Source organism: Rhinolophus sinicus, linkage group LG01, assembly GCF_036562045.2.
Source record: "Rhinolophus sinicus isolate RSC01 linkage group LG01, ASM3656204v1, whole genome shotgun sequence".
NCBI lineage: Eukaryota > Metazoa > Chordata > Mammalia > Chiroptera > Rhinolophidae > Rhinolophus > Rhinolophus sinicus.
This window is the reverse complement of record NC_133751.1, coordinates 134,750,209-134,768,252: the sequence shown is the minus strand read 5'-3', so window position 1 is coordinate 134,768,252 and position 18,044 is coordinate 134,750,209. Positions and strand designations below refer to the sequence as shown.

Below are 18,044 nucleotides of genomic sequence, written 5' to 3'. Positions count from 1 at the left end.
TGAAAGGTAAAAATCATATGATCATATTAATAGATGATGCAGAAAAAGCATTTCACAAAATCCAACATTCATTTATGAGAAAAGCTCTCAGCAAAGTCGGAATAGAGGGAACATACATCAACATAATAAAAGCCATACATGACAAACCCACAGCTAACATCATACTCAATGGAAAAAAGCTAAAAGTGTTCTCCTTAGATCAGGAAGAAGACAAGAATGCCCACTGTCATTTTTATTCAACATAATATCGGAAATCCTAGTCACAGCTATCAGACAAGAAAAATAAATAAAAGGCATCCAAATTGGAAAGGAAGAAGTAAAACTCATTATTTGCAGATGATGTGATACTATATATAAAGAACCCAAAAGATTCCACCAAAAACTTATTAGAACAGACAAATAAATTTAGGAATGTTGCAGGATACAAAATTAATATTCAGAAATTGATTGTATTTTTATACACTAATAATGAACTATCAGAAAGAGAAATTAAGAAAACAATCCCATTTACAATTGCATAAAAAAAAAAAAAGTAGGACTAAATTTAACCAAGGAGGTAAAAGACCTGTACTTGCAAAACGATGTGACAGTGAAAGAAGAAATTGAAGAAGATACAAATAAATGAACGCATATACCAAGCTCATGGCTAGGAAGAATTAACATCATTGGGTAGTATCCACACTACCCAAAGCAATCTATAGACTCCATGCAATCTCTATCAAAATACCAATGGCATATTTCACCGAACTGGAACTAATAATCTTAAAATTTGTATTGAACCACAAAAGACTCCAAATATTCTTGAGAACGAATAACAAAATTGGAGGTATCATGTTGCCTGATATCAAAGTATATTACAAGACTATAATAATCAAAACTGCATGATACTGCCATAAAAACAGACACATAGATCAATGGAACAGAATAGAGAGAGTCCAGAAATAAACCCACACCTTCTTGGTCATTTAATCTATGACAAAGGAGGAAAGAACATACAGTAAGGTAAAGACAGTCTATTTAATAAATGGTGTTGGGAAGATTGGACAGATCCATGCAAAAAAATGAATCGGGACCACCTTCTTACACCATATACAAGAATAAACTCAAAATGGATTAAAGACTTAAATGTAAGACCAGAAACCATAAAACTCCTAGAAGAAAACATAGGTGGTAATCTCTGATATTGCTCTTAGTGTTTTTTTGTTTTGTTTTGTTTTTTTCCCCCTGATATATCTCCTTGGGCATGGGAAACAAAAGCATTGTTAGTATAAGAAATATACGATGGATCTCTATATTGCCAGTAGATAAAGTAGAAACTTCACCAACTTCTTACCCTGTGTTTGTGTACCTCGAGATCTGATGGAAGACTACCTTTCCAATTTTGTCTGATTACTTATTTTTTTCAAACCCTAAACTTTAGCCAACTCTTCCTCCTCTCTGACTTATTTAAATAGCACTGATCCTTCCAGACCCAAAACCTCAGGACCCAGGCTTCTCCTGCTACCCTCAGTCAACGTGATGCTTCCTCTGCTCTTCGTTTTTCGCTTCTTCCTCCGAACTGAGAATGGTTAGTGACTCTCCCTTCATTCTCAATCAGGCTTATACTGCTTTGGGGCATTTTGGGTGTAGCACAGAGCTGATATTAATAGCTATCTTTTTTAGTGTTATTTAATATTTCCTGTGTTTCTGGTCCTTTTACCAATTACATTGTCTGCTCTGTTACAACAGGAATGCTATCTTGTACTTCTTAGTTTGTCAAGAGATTTGACAATATTTGATTTATTGAGTTATTAATACAATATCTAAAACAAGATTATCTATATATGTTTTGAATAGTTCATATTACTTTGTATCTTATAAGAATAATCTTAATAATGAATTCTAGTCCAAAAATACATCAAAAATATTTAAGCGTGCACAGTAAAGATTTCAATTTATTTATAGATATTTTACAATACTTAGGTCTATTCTTCCCTCCCGTTTCATCCTTTGTTGTTACAAACAGAATTATTGAGTATCTTATGGATTAAGCATTATGCCAGACACCAAGAATTCAAAGACTTGAGAGGTTGCTGGAGTAATTTGAGATGCCTGCATTTCAGTGACAGCTTTAGTAAAAAAGCTCAACCGGTATCATGTAATTTGTCTCTTTATGCATCCATAGAGCTGGTCAGAGTGCTGATGACGGCAGAGTGGATAGATGTTAAGTAACCAGTTAGAGATATTGCTCAGTGGCAGGTACCTATAGACCTTAATTCCATGCCTTCTGAGCAAGTGTTCTTTACACAGTGCTCTCCAGGCCACCGTGATAAACACTGGAAAGGAACATGACATGGTGGGGAAAAGCAAAACTGCCTGATTAATTGATGGGACAGCTTTTGGGAAACTGGATACTCTATTTTAACAGCCTGTACATTACCCATCACAAGAACCTAGGAAATTAAATGACTACATTTCCTTTTCTTTTAGATAAGACTTTAATCTTGTGTTTTTAATTGTTTTAGCAAATGGAAACAATGTTATTCAGTGTTCTTGAGGGTTTTTGAAAATCCATAGCATTTCAATGTGTAGTAAAAATGTTCTAATTAAGATGAAGTAGCTGACAACTAAAGCATATTGCGTTAAAATGAATTTTGTATATCAATGCTTAATGACTATTAGAACTCAGTTATCTTTCTTCACAGATTTTACAAATTAAAAAAATATATATATATGTATTTAAGCTGAAGACTTTTGAAACGTTTGGGAGTAATTTTCATTTATGCCTGTATGTATTATTGAGCTCCTGTTACATTGAAACACTATCTACACACTTTGGAAGTGAAACAGTGAAGGAAAAGGTAGCACTGCTCTTTTTCACTTCTCATATCTACTTCATCAGCGAACCCTGACAATGTTCCCCGCTCACACAGTCAGACCACTGCTCATCAGCTCCAGTGTGTCACCCTAGTCCAAGCCACCACCATTTCTTTCCTCCTCTCCTTACTGTCCCTCCTTCTTCCAAAATGATTCCTTACAAAGTCTTTTTTCCATATGCTAGTGAGAGTAAAGTTTCTGATTAAAAAAAAAAAATAAAACAATCTCATGAAATACATGCACAAATGTAATAGAAATACAAGAGATTATACAATGAAAAACTTAAAGCTTATTTATAGATATATGAATATAAAAAGCATGTCCCAGTTGGGGATGTTATGGCATATGTTATTCAATCTATTAAAAGTCATGTTTTAGAAATGGTTTTAACATACGAATACAACATGTTAAGTGTTGAAAGCAAAAAATAAAACTATACAGGTATGTATATTACAAAGGAAAAAGAAAAAAAGTAATTATACTCAAGATACATATATAATTTTGTATTTTCCCTACCTAAAATCCTTCAGTCTCTACCCATTGTTCTTACCATAAAATCCAAAATTATTTGCATGACTTACAAAGGCCCACTGATTTCCTCAGCCTCTTTTCTGGCTATTTTCTCATTGAACAAATTGCTCCAGCCTCCTTGGTCTTTATTTAGTTCCTCAACCTGCCGATTTTCTTCTTGCCTCAGCTACTTTGTTTTCCATTTTATGTTCATCATTTAGCCTAGTACCTTGCAAATAATTATGCTCAACATATATGGGCTAAATGATCATTGGAATGCAAATAGTGGCTATCTCTTTTTGGGGTGGTAGTGGGTGATAGTCTCTTACTTTATATTTTTTGTACTTAAAACATTTCTGTAATGAACATGTATTATCTAGTTAGCAAACGGAAAAAAGAAATAGTGCCATTCCAGAATTGGAGAGCCTGGTAGGTGAAACACAGCTAGTCCTGAGTAACTAGAAATTAGGTTTTCAGAAGTAGATCAGGGACCTGTGCAAGAAAATCAATTAAGTGAGGACATGTATTCAGGTACCATGGGTACAATGTTGGGTTAAAGAAAGCTGGTCCACCCAGAGTTGTGCTTTCCACACAGTAGCCTTTACTCTATGGCTACTTAATTTACGCTTACGTTAATCAAATGTAAGTAAATTTAAAATTTAGTTCCTCAGTTGCACTAGCTACATTTCAAGTGCTCGATAGCCATATGTGGCCAGTCACTACTATCTTCAACAGTACAGGTATAGGACATGTCCCTCATCATAAAAATACTATATCCCAGAAAGTACAGAATCGAGAATCCTGGAGAGCAGCTATCAAGGAACAGGAACTCAAGATAGGCAACCAAAGAAGAAGGACTTTGGTGATGAGGCTGAGGCATATGCATCTAGATGGGAGTTGAGGTACTGAGCAAAGTGACAGCTGGAAGAATGGAATTGACTCATTTGTCTAAGACCTCCTGAAACCCTGCAAGGCATGGTTTAAGTCCGAATAAAAGCCCAACTAGTATCTGTGTTAAATTGTGTACTGTATCCCTGATTTGTGATAAATGGTTGTTGGTGGGTGGGTAGGGGGCTACTGAAAAGATTTAAGGGAGCAAGAATGAGATAACCTAGTCCATGAAGGAAAATTTCTAGATTGGACGTAGTGGTGGTTGGAATACTGCATGCCTGTCCTCTGTTTCTCATTTCACTGCCTTTCCACACCATTTACGATATAAAAGTGTGCTTCTAGGAAATAGTGACCACACTCCTACAGTGCCTGAGTGTGTGTCAGCCTCCCTTTTTACATATTAGGAGAGCAGGGTGAAAGGAAAGCAACTAGTTTATTCAAACGGAGCAAGAAAAGAATAAAATCTCTAATCTTGAATTTCACTGGGTTGAATTATTTTATATTTTTTAACCCAAGATGACTCAAATTACAGATATACTGTGCATTGCAAGCAATGGAAATGTGCTTATGGATACAATCCCCAATACATAGGAAGGTGTTAATATGCTTGCAGGACAGAGCTGTTTTGGTTAGACTATCATAATAACAGCTTACTTATGCTTTTGGTAAGATGGTAAGTTAACGATGTAGACGTTAATTTGAATTTAGCAGACATTTTAAATACAGGTTTCTCTTACAGAGACAAAAGTTGCAATTTAAAGCTCTTTGGCCGTCTAAAAACAGCTTAATTCTGTAGTAGCATGGTAATAAGTACTAATCCAGCTTATACAGTGATTGTAGTATGTCGTGTTTGTGAAAGATTGCCCAACTGCTTTCTCTGGGTTTTATGTTAATTTAAAAATATTAAACGTAAAACCTTATAACATCTTCATGCTGAGATAAACTGTTCAATTTAACTTGTACTCCAGCAGCAGCTGTCAGGAATTATCTTGTTCCTAGTGGTTTTTGCTATCACCTTGTGGCCTTTCCTGCCAGACACACAGTGTGGGATGATAAAGCTTACCTTGTTAGGATTTATTGCTTAAATCACACCTGAGGCAAGATGAACACTGGGAGCCTAGGGATTAGCTACTGATTGAATGATGTCATTCATTGTATTATTAGAAACTTTTTTTTTCCCCTGATGGAAGGTGGAAAAATAGAAATTGCCTATAAATCAGACCTGCATTCCTTTTGTGGGCGTATTCATTACTTATTTTTGGGTGTCATTGAACTATTTGAGGAGTTGCTTATTGTCCAATTTAACTACCATTTTACAAGTGAAGACACAGAGAAATGTTTTACTAGTGATAGAAATAATTTCCACAGTTCAGAAGTATGAGGACTATTAATATTTCAAGATTAGTAATAAAAATACAATGAATTTCCTATTAATGATTGAACAAACTGAAGGAAGTGTTGGTGTGGGCAGTCCCCAACGGTTAATATAGTGAAAATTAGTGCCATTTCACTTCTGAATATATTGCATTCTTTCATTTGGGAGGTTTTATTTGGAAATCTAAACTTTAGGTTTGGAGTCCTTGATTATAGATCAGCTGGTAGGTAGGATATGGAGAGGTGAGTGGTAGGAGTAGAGTGAAGGGCTCGCCTTGGTTAAACGTTTGCTACAGACGGTCCACCCTGAGGATAATTCTCACGTAGGAAATTAACATTTGGATTATGAGTAGAAGTACATATATGATGGCTTGATGGTTTATGGAATGCAGCATAGTTTTCCCTCTTACTTAATGCCATTTTATGCGTATTCCCCTCAAATTATGTATAACTTAACAAAGTTCTACAAGACTAGATCAATGAATTACAATATACCATTTAATTAATCAATTCTTAATATTTTGCACATTTTTTATTTCTTGTGTAAATATAGACATATGAATATTTGTTGTTATTAGTAGCCTTTTGACTGAATTATTTAAGAATTAGTTGCAGACATCATGACTCTTCACGTGTAAATAATTCAACATGTCTCCTAAGAATGAAGGTATTCTCCTATATAAAGCCCATAAAATTATTACACTTAAGAAATTTAAGATTGATAAAAATTTACAATCTATATTCAGCCCATATTCAGAGTTTCCCTATTGTTCCTATAATGTACTTTATAGCTATTTTTTCCCCCAACTAGTATCTAGTGTGACATTTTGTTTTGGGGGTCTCTTCATTTTCCTTTAATCTAATTTTTTCTTTCTTTTATGACATTGACCTTGGAGCCAGCCCAGTTGTTTTGACCAAATTCAGATCAGGCATTTTTGCTGGGAATCCTACATAGGTGATTTGTATCTTGCTCAGTGTGTCACATTGAGAAATACATGACATCACTTTGTCCCATTATTGATCATATGAAGTTTGATCACTTGGATAAGTTAATGTCTACCAGATTTCTCCATTATAAAGGTACCATTTTTTTCTTTGCAATTAATAAGTAACATAGGGGCTCCATTTTATGACTTTTTCTGCCTTGTATGTGAAAAACAATGAGCTTGCTCAGGCCTTAATGATGAGGAATGAGTCATTGCTTGCAATAGTGTATATGTTGGGGGTGGGGATAGAAGGAGAGGAGGGAGAATTACCCAGTAAGTAGACCCACGTGCTGCCATCCATTTTCTTTTGAGGAAAATATCAATTGACAGATTAATGTTTTCTTGTTCTTTCTTCTAAGGATAAGATTTGCAGATAAGCAAGTATCTTCATATTTCAGAACTTGCAATCTAAGTTCTAGAAAGTCTTATATCTGGTAGTGGTGGTGGGAATATTTTTGCTTAAAATAGGACATTTTCTGACCATAATTTTTCTATCTGCTTCAGTTGGGTACAAATAGAAAAGTAAATAAATGCATCTCCTTGGTAATATTTTTTTACTTTAGAGTAATAAACTATAACATTAATGCAGCAATGTGAGTTTAAAAGAGAGATCATTGCTTTTGGTCTTACATGCCTTTTTTAGCCCATGAAGAAGACACTTGAATTCCTATTTGTGATCTATGCAGTTATTATGTAATCATTCTTCTTATGTGAAAGGCTAGTACCGCAGATCATATAAACACCTGAAGTTAGCCATTTGGCTTGTCAGCGAGTGAGAATTTATAGTAATCGTAATCATGGTAATAACAAGGATGATATTTTGTATTTATTAAGTACAGAAAAATACATTTGCAATGTAAGTTGTCCAAAACCAATTCATGTCCCTGGCATAATGGAAAGCAGTTCGGGCTTAGATGACCAAGAATAGGAGTCCTTGCTTGTGTGATTCGAGAAAAAACGCTTAACCTTCTTGAACCTCATTTTTTAGAATGGGAATTAAAGCTGTAAGGGTCAAGTGATGCTACATTATGTTATAAAGGTGGCATTCCATCAAAATGGTGCCATCTAAATGTACTCAGCTGCTTAGAGACTGTAGTTTATCCCTCTTTTGTGTCCATATGTGGTAGGCACCTCATTAGTGAAACATTTCCAGGTAGTTCCACTTACTCCTCCTCTCTGTTTGTTCCTTTGATATTTTGTGTATATCATTATTACAGGCATCATGCATCCTGGTGGGCTTTCTTGTTCTTTTCTGTTTTTCCTGTTAGACCCTGGCACATAGGCATTTAGTAGATGTTTGTGGAATAAGCGAATTAACAGTTACATTTATAAACATGGAGAGGTGAAGCATTCAGTTTCCTCCCCTGCATCCCAAAGAAATGAAATCAGGCTTTCTTCGTTTTTTGTTTTATATATTTATGTTTTATATAAGGTTTTGCAGATTGTATATCTGGTGCCATTAGCAGTCCAGTAGCGTAGAAGAAAACATTAAAAAACACAAAACAGAAATATTTCAGAATAGTTAAAAAAGTGGGGAGGGATGGTGAGAAAACATGCCAAGAGAAAAAGACCACACTAAGTTAAGACTATTGCGTAAATCAAAAGGGTTTATGTCGTAACATGAACATGTGCCATTCCTGCTTGTATATTGAATTTCAGTAGTTGATTGCATAAAGAAGTAAAGCGTAATGAAACTGGCAAGCAAAGTATTCCCCAGTCAGCCTTATCTTTGTTCCATTTGTCCTTCAGGTAGAGCTTTTCTTGCCTTTTTCAATAAAATCCATCCAGCTGTTTTTTTCTGTGTGTGTGTGCATCTCAGTAAGTGAGCTGAGCAGACCAATGAGATTCAGGGCTTTTATAGTTCATAGCAGCTGCTTTTTAAGAGATCAAAACTTAGAAGGCTGCTACATGGTATTAAGTCTTAACTATTGATGTGTCCCTATAGGGGATATGTTTTTCTGGAGGAAGAGGACGGAAGAGGAGAGAAGGGCAAAGGGTGACCCCTTCAAGCTTCCTCAGGACAGTAAACCCTAATTTCCTTATTTCCTAGGATCCTCTTTGCAAGCTCTGTGCTTAACCTGACTGAACTGGTTGCCCTTCGGTCTGACCTTGGGAAATTGAAAAAGATTCTGTACTTCCACGAGAACCAATTGGTATATCCTGTCAAGAAATGTAAGGAGAGGGATTTCCAATATGGATACAACCAAATTCTCTCATGGTAGGTATAGATTGTATCATTATATTTAGTCCTTTGCTACCTTTTTCTTTATAAATGGTTGTTAGCTTTTAAATGTGGAGACCTGTACACTTATTTAAAAACACCTTAAAGTAGGTACAAATGTTTAAATATACCTTCCTTGGAAGTAATTACTTGTGCCTCTGCAGTATATATAGGTATATATCACAGCTAATCCTTTTATAAAATACATATATGTAACAATCTAATTATATGTTGCACTAATTGTCAAACTTTTCTATAACATTCAAAATGGAATCAAAGTGTTGACAGGAACCTTTTCACCCTTTGATTGTATGATCTATTGTTTGGAAAGGGCACTTAGTCAGCTCTTATTTGGTAACCACTTTCAGTATATCCAGCTAAAACCAAAATAGAAATTTTCAGAGGCATAAACAAAAAATAAGGCATAATGGAGCAAGGGGTTTTTGTCCTTTTTTTATTGTTTGTAAGAGAAAACTATGGAAAAATGAATCTTTAGGTAGTTTTTTTTTTCCCTCATTGAGTCTTCTGAAATTGCACAGCTTTAAAATACCATGACATTTCAAAGGTGATGGTTCTTCTCTATTGTTACTTCAACAAAGTATATCTTCTGAAGCTTAGTTAATGAAAGAAGTTAATAACAACTCTGAAACGGCTTTGCTGTTGGATCCTATTCACATAACTGCAACCATCAAATGGAATCAGTTTGGCTGTGATTGGGTACTTTTTACTCACCTTTTAAAATAGTTATCAGCTATTGGAATCGATGATGCGTTTAAATAGACTCTCAACTCTTGCAAGTATATCCCATAGTTTAGTTGACATAGAAAAGCAGCTATATGGTAATACTTCTGTGTTTTGAGCATTTTGTAAATGTTTTCCTGCAATAATTTTTACAAGCTGCTTCAATTGTGAAGTAGCAGTGCTATCAAAATAGAGTGGAACTGCTTCACGTCAAATGTCTCATAAAAAAACAACCGTTTTAAAATTTCATAATAAAATTAAAATACTTTATTTTATATTGAAACAGAGAAGGGAAATATGTTTTAAAAACAAAAATAAAATCATTTTGTGCTTTATCAATATGGAAAACATTTGTAATATTCTTTTGATTTCTTGAATTAGCATCATTCTTTTCCTCAGATAGTGTGTGTTTATTACCCTTGAGAAATAACTGGGGAAAAAAAAATTAAGCCTATTTTTCCCTTTATGGGTGGCTTTAAAGTTAATGGAAGTTACACTCACTCATATCAGGAAGGAAATGCATGAAAAAGAATATTTCTGTAAACTATCTTGGATCTTTAATTTAGCATAGACTGCATTTTTAAGAATGTAAGTAGTTGGGTTGCATGCCCTGTGAGGACAGATATGTAAAAAAAAATTAGCTTACTGCCCCTCATCTCTCTCTTTCATAAAAGATTGTTTTTGCTCATAGGGAATGAGACTATAAAAACTAGTACATGATTTTTCAGCATTGCTCTTCTCAAGAGGGTAAACTGATAGACAAGCTTGCAGAGAAAGAAGTAGAATTGATCATTGGTTGGCTTGTTAATGAGAAAAACAAAAAAAAAGCTTCATAGTTGTCCAGAGGAAAAATAAGAGTGTCAAAAAGTGGTTCTGTTCAGATTCTCTGAAAAGTATGACTCCTGCTTCCTCAAATGTTTCTTTAGTTTTCTTGCTGACTTCTGCTTTTGTTGGCACTGTCAAATTTCTTTCTTGACTGTGTGGCAGTTAAGGACCGTAGAGATGAGTGACATAAGCACTCACCTTAAATAGAGGTTTCACTAACCCTCTGACTTATGAACACATGTCGAACTATATATTATGACCTGTGGGTCGCTATTACAATATGTGACATATGGTGAAAACAGACTAGCTGTAAAACATCCCTCAACTTTTGGTATATTATGATATTGGCTTCCTTATTGCTTGGTGTTGTGTCAGCACTTCTGTGACATTCTTTTGTCGTATCCATGTTGTAATCACCCTTACCCCCAAATTTACACTAGGTCACAACTAAAAAAATACTTGTACGGAAAAGTAATTTTATGGGGGAGGCATAGGAGTTGAAGGTCAACATTTCTTTTGTTGATTTTTCATTCCACTATGCATTAATAATAAGAACTTTGGCGGTCCCAGTAAATATGAATTAAACTAAACTGAGGATTTGGTATGGCATGCATTCTTACTCTATAAGCTCTGCTTATTCATTTGTATTTTGCAGTATTATGGACTTACATATCTTTTCAGTTTTCTTGATCTATCATTTTTAAGGTGAAATAAAACTTTTTTCTATCGGATCTTGTATACATTTGTATGCGTTTTATTGAGATCCAGTGATACTGAGACACTGAATCATTGCTTAAAGCAAAGAGGGCCATTTAAAAAAATCAAAGCAATGATTTATTAAATTAGTTTTTTGACTCATAAAGGAAACATACTACATATTCAGATTTTACCCAGCTCACCCATGATTATCTTTGTGTTCATTGGTTTCCAAAAAAAATGTTATAGGCAATTCTGAAACTGCTCATGTACTTATGATACATTTGTATTTTTTATTATTTTTATTTAAAAAGATACTGTAAAGAGGAACAAAGTATTTTCATCAAAAGCAATAGCCAATATTATATTTATTTTAATTCTGAAGGTCAATGGTGTTGTGGTTCTTTATAATACATTCCTTTATGTACTCAGTAGGCCCTAGTGATAAGGATTTCCGAATCCATTTCCACCAATTCCTTCTACTTCTCTGAATACTCCAAATATACCATAATAGTGAAATAAGTTATTTGTAGAGATGCCATATAATCCCTCCTGTATTGCCCCAGAATTTTTTAAAAACTTAACAGTTTTTTCAAGCAAGGGTTAAAACAAGAAATAGACTTCAATCACGTATTTTGAAGGTATGCCCTAGTATGAAATTGCTTTATCTGAATGAGTCTCCTTGAAGGTAGTGAGAAGTGTGGCATACGTTCTGTTCTCAGTGGTATGGTACCAAACACTATCCATCACTGACATAGAAATACAACATGGGTGGTTAGGCCACAAAGAAAAAGTTCTCACTGTACTTATTGTTGTTGACAATATAGAAAGTTCCTGGCATTGTGGAGAATTAGACTTTGGAGTGAAGCCTCAGAATCCTATGAAATCGTGTAATTCCTCCTCTGCCTTTCCTCCCTGATGTCAACAATCTAACTTCCCATGGTATGATACTAATGAGACTAACTTATCCACTAAAGGCATTTTTATGACTACTTATGGAAGTGGAGAGTTCTTTCAAAGCCCAGGTAGAGTACAAACTCTGATTAATATGAAGGTCTTAGGCTTATAACAAATAACTGAATGATGTGGGCTCATCATTTGCATTCATCTTTTCTTCTTTCAGCCTGGTAGCTGATGTGGTGGTATTCAACTCGGTTTTTAATATGGAGTCATTTCTCACTAATATTGGAAAATTTATGAAGCTGATTCCTGATCACAGACCCAAGGACCTGGAAAGCATCATCAGACCCAAGTGCCAAGTTATTTACTTTCCCTTAAGGTTTCCTGATGTGAGCAGGTCAGTATGTTTGACTCTATTTTCAATATTGTGTCAAATTATGTCCCAAATGTATAGAGATTGGTGTTCATCTTAGCAATTTTAACTTCTCAGCATAAACATCGTTAATTAGAGAATCAAGTTCTATTTCCCTATGCTGGGATTTGCAAAGATTTTAAATAATCATTTGTCCAACCTATCACTGAATGGTTAGTTCTGATACTGAGATCTTCCTTTATTTTCCCTTATTTATTTGTTTGCCAAAGCAAGCTATTTTGGCTTTTAACACTTACTGTTTTGTTTCTTTATTTGTTGTTTTATTAAAGAAGTTATCGTCAAACATATTCTTAGTCTTTGCATTTAGTTTATACCTATTGGTTTATATGTATTAGAATAACAGTTTTAAGTAAATCAGTGTTACATTTCACTGCTTGGGTTAACTTTCATTTCCCATGCTATTTTCTATCTTTTTCTTTCTTCCATTTTTAAAAAAATTATCTCTATTATCTTAATAAAGAGTTAGGTCCTCTATACTGGGTCACAAATGCACTTAATTGCTATTTCTCTTTCTCGGTTACTAAGGACATTTTTTATTACCCTTGTTGCTGGGCCCACCCTGAATTAGCAACGGATGATGTGGCTCAAAGGGAACATTCTAGAATTCCTTTTCACTTTTGATTAAACCTAGCAAAATTGTTTTTACTACCACCAGGAATATTTCTCCCTTGTGAATAGTAAGTTTACTTCAGTGGAATTCATACTAGCTGGGGATGCTGCTGTTTTGTAACTGACTATGTCCTTAAAAAGAGTTCAGGGACAGCTGTTTCTTCCCCATCCTTGAAATGAAGGCAGGAAACAATTTAATGTTCGAACGTGTTACGCTGGAGGTCAGCATTCTTCTCTGTGTTCTGGACTTACTGAGTTCGGCCCCATTTTGCTGTGGGGACAGTTGTCCTAATCCACACCCCTACCGCTGAGTAATTTGAGTATCTTACTAGTTAATATTTCCTTGAAGAAAAATTTGCCTAATACCAAATCAAGTTAGTGAGTCATAAAATTTAAGTGAGACTACCTTGCCCAATCCTTACTTTACAGAGTTCAGAAAACAGGCCTAGAGAAGCAGAGACTGGCTTTCACTCACACTGCTGGTTATTGTTACAGACTGGATTAAAGTTTAGACCCTATGAATTTTGATTCAACTTTGTTTTTACCGTCCCAGCTTCCTGTCACTATATGTCATTTGTAAAACATTTAATGATATTTGCAGATTTGAAAACTATCAAGCTAAGTGAAACTGAGATAACAATTGATTTTCAGGTATATATGTTTATGTATATATAAGATGTATTTGTATAAAGACAATTTTCTTATGTATGATGAGAGAATCTCAACTTCTGAAAATATAGTTGTTATGAACCTTTAGATCCATGATTAGATCGAACAAGTTTATACTTTAGATCATATTTTAAAAATATGAACCTTATTTTATGACATGTTTTTAAGCTTTTCTCATAATATATAGTGAAAATACACATCTTTAAGGCAAATAGATGGTTATAGCACATCTTAATTATTGCTGCTATATAATTCCAAATAAATAATGTTTTAAGTTCATTTGCATATATTACTCCAACATCATATGTTTAATATACCTGTGGCAATTGAATAGTTTATTAATTTGGACTGTATTACCATAAATACAACTAGCTAAATGGAAGAAGGTTAAGAAATATTGTGTCCAAGATAACATTCATAACCAAGGTCTTAGCCCAGAGTGTTATTTGAATTATTTTCAAATGGCAATTTGCTTTATCCAACCTAAACTCATATAGTGTAAGTAAGTGATTATTTGCATGAATGACAATCATTCTAATGCCTGCAGTCTTAAAAGAGTATTATTTTGTTGAAATGTTGAAAAATACAAAATAACCAAGGTGATTTAAAAAAAAGCAATTTTTGAATACTTATATCTTTCTCCCTTATACAAATATGATATGGTCATGGCAAAAGTGAATTTAAGTAAAAACAAAGCAGAAGATACAATTAAATTATTACTACCATGTGTTATCATAACATATAATATAATATAATGGGTATTAATCAGGGAAGGGAAAAGCCATATTTCAACAAAACTATATTTGGCTCTATAAAGTTGATAGCTGTCTGCCACATGGGAACTGAGTAATATTGGACTTGGGACACATGCTGTTACCTAATGTCCTCCTCACCCCCCTATTGCCTCCATCTCAAAGACCAGAACAACAGTAGAAAGAATATTCACTTGAAAGTATTTAATTACAGGTATTAAACATTTGGGGATGGGAAAGCTCTTAAACACTGTAGTCACAAATGTATGTGTTTGACTCTTGATCCCCACTTCCGAGCACTGTGACCTGTGTAAATGGAATGACCCTGAGCTTAGGTCTAATTTATGTATGTATGTATGTATGTATGTATGTATGTATGTATGTATGCATTTATTTATTTATCTATTTTGATTATATTTATCTTATCACCTCATTGGCATGATGTAGTAACTAAATGAATTAATGCGTGCCAAGTGCCAAAACAAATACAGTGCCTGGCACATAATAGACCCCCAATAAGGTTGAATTCATCTTACTAAAACCTCCACCTCCATTGTTTTATAACCTACCACATTTATTGCTACTTCAATAGAAAGGACTGTCTTCCTCTCTGCCCTGTCTTAATCAACACGTGAAAATAGACATGCGCTCTGCCAAAGGAGCAGCCTCATGTAAATAAAGAGGTTCATTTATTTATTCTCTTTATCACCCTGACTCAGTCTTTTGGCCTCACTAGTACCTGCCATCCACTGATTGAGCCAACTCCTAACTTGCATTTTTCTCTTGCCCTGATTTCCCTCCTTCTTTCTCCAGCTTAATTTCCATATTCTATCATCATACTTACTCTGTTGCATACACCTTCAAACCTTTTGCTCCTTTTCCTTCATACTGGATTAGGAGAGACTGCCCAGCCATACTTATTAGTCTACTCTGAATTCACGACACACATATCACAGTTCCCCACTTCTAGATAACTAATTATGCATTGTTCTTTCTTTATAAACTTCCAATACCAAGTCTTCTACCTTCATTCTTGGGTCATGACTGAGAAAATAGAAGCACTCAGATGAGAATTTCTAAGTGCTGCCGCCACCACATCTACCCAGTTGGTGCTTCGGTGCACAATCTCCACCTTCACACCTGCTACTGTGGGTAGACTGACCTTGCTTCCGTCTAAGGCTCTTCCTTATCTCCGCTTCTTGCCAGAGCCCATCCTTCTCGCATACCTAAAGACTATTTATTGTTCTAGCAATTTTTCCTTCTCTGTGCTGCATGGTCAGTTTTCCTCTTCTGGATCATTCCTATTAGCATAAAAAATGCTATTTGTTTTACATCTTTAAAAAAATTCTCTCTTTTTTCTCAGTTAACAAATTCTTTTTATTTTGTATATGAGTTAATTTTGGTTGTTTATAAAATTTTATTTGTTAAAAAAAAATTCTCTCTTGATTCCACTTCTCCTTTTGGCTACTGTATCACTTCTTTCTTTTTCTTAGGAGCAAAATTCCTTGAAAGAGTTGTTTGCACTTGTTTCCAGTTTCATTCCTACTGTTCTCTCTTAAAGCTATTTCACTGAAATTGTTTTGTCAAGGTCACCTATGACTTCCATGCCTGTATCCTGTGGTCAATTATTAGTCCTCTTCTTAACATATCAGCAGACACACTATGATATATTCTTCAGTTGGCTTCTAGGATGTATAGGTTGCTGCTTCTCAGGCTTGTTGCTGGTTTCTTATTGTTAACCGGACCTTTAAAATTTGGCTGGCCTTTGGCATTCTTAATACTGAAGGCATTAGTAGAGGAAGAGCCCAGGATTGAAATTAAAATAAAAGATAAAAGAATCAGCACATCAACAACGAGAGAATTATCCAGTGGAACAAAGGGAAAAGCATTTTAAGGAGACAGTAGTGAATTCAGAAGATTGAGTTTAAATACAGTGATGACTGAAACACAGGCTTGAATTTTATAATTAAAGGGTAAGTGATACCCCACCCTGCATTCTATTAACTGACAGAAAAGTTTCATATGTTCTTTTTGATAGCCATAAAAACTTAGGATTCAAGTCTGAATAAAATCTCTCTCTCTCTCTCTCTCTCTCTCTCTCTCTCTCTCTCTCACACACACACACACACACACATTCTGCTCCTCACTTTATGGATGAAAGCACAGGCTCAGAGAAGTTCAGTGTCTTCTGGTAATCACACAGCTAAGGTAAAGACAGAACAGGAACTGGAACTCATATCTCAAAATCTCCATCCAGTGCTCAGCACACCACTTATTGTAAATGCAATTTCAGAGGTCTTGATTATCTGATTTTTCAGCTGACAGCCGATTAACAGCATCAAATTGGGGGTGCGATAAAGGCAGGCTCACTGACAGCAGTAAAAAGTGACAGGTGACTGACAGCTTGACAACAAGGGAGGAGAGAGATAAACTATTAAAAAATATATGAGAAGTGAAAAAGCATAGCCGCCTGGAGCCATGCTATGCCAGGGCAGGCAACTCTGCACATTGAAGATCCCCTGCAGACATTTCTCCTTGATTGTACAGCTTGTACATCAAAAGGATGACTGTGATTTTATTAAGAGAGAGTAAATGGTAGCCCATAAATTCTGTTCAAGAATATAGGGAAATGCATAACCCAGTTTTCGCAGAAATTATAAATGACAGCAGACGAAGGTAAACGTCATGCCCTACACCAGGGCCTGTCCGTGAGCCACATTCACCTAGTGGAAGACAATAAACATCTAAACCCTTTCTCATACACTTGTACTGTCTTTAAGCTTATGTGACCAGGGAACATTTCAATAGCTATCTTTCTGAGAGCCCCCTGACTGGATCCTTTTCGTGGACCAAACCTTTCTTTGCTGCTGGGGTATATACACCAGCTCCTTCGGTACTGAAGGCATCCAGGCCTGCCAGATGATCGGTGGTCAACAAACAGATTTTGCCATATTAATATGATGTCTTAGCCTGTTTGGGCTGCTGTGACAGAATACTATAGACTGGGTGGCTAATCCACAACAGAAAGTTATTCTCACAGTTCTGGCGTCTGGAAGTCTAAGATCAAGGCTCTGGCAGATTCAGTGTCTGATGAAGGCCTGCTTCCTGGTTCATAGATGGTTGTCTTCTCGCTGTGTCCTCACCTGATGGGAGGGGCTGGGAGCACGCTGGGGTCTCTTTTATAAGGGCACTAATTCCATTCTTGAGGGCTCCACCCTCATGACTTCATCACCTCCCTAAGGCCCCACCTCCTAATGCCATCACATTGGGAGTTAGGATTTCAACATATGAGTTTTGAAGGAATACAAATATTCAGCCCGTAGCTTATCAGAAGATAAATATGATCTCAAAAATATGAGACTCAAAACTAGGACATATTGCAAGGGAAGGCTAGTCTATGTTAAAGAATATAGATTAGATTGAAAATTAAGGAAATTTTACTGTGCATTTCAAGGAGGCATATTTCACACAGAACTCTGTGCTGCTATGGGTGCGGGATGGAGGGGAAAAAGGAGCAGTCCTGCAGCCTACTATAAATCATGTAACTGTCATAAAGGCAAGGCCAGGTAAAACTAGGGAAT

The 18,044-nt window shown here is 35.4% G+C and overlaps 1 protein-coding gene across 12 annotated transcripts in view; it reads left to right on the top strand.

The window, feature by feature from the left end:
• The window catches only part of GTDC1 (glycosyltransferase like domain containing 1), a 361,227-nt gene that overhangs the window by 166,247 nt on the left and 176,936 nt on the right, over positions 1 to 18,044 (top strand). For 10 of the 12 annotated variants that reach the window (XM_074335850.1, XM_074335867.1, XM_074335834.1 and 7 more), the window contains 2 exons: positions 8,668 to 8,835; positions 12,224 to 12,397. In XM_074335850.1, the coding sequence (XP_074191951.1) occupies positions 8,668 to 8,835; positions 12,224 to 12,397 (342 nt within the window). Of the gene's footprint in view, positions 1 to 1,454; positions 1,568 to 2,116; positions 2,138 to 8,667; positions 8,836 to 12,223; positions 12,398 to 18,044 lie in introns of those variants that run through there. The other 2 variants (XM_074335878.1, XM_074335858.1) reach the window with 2 other exon arrangements.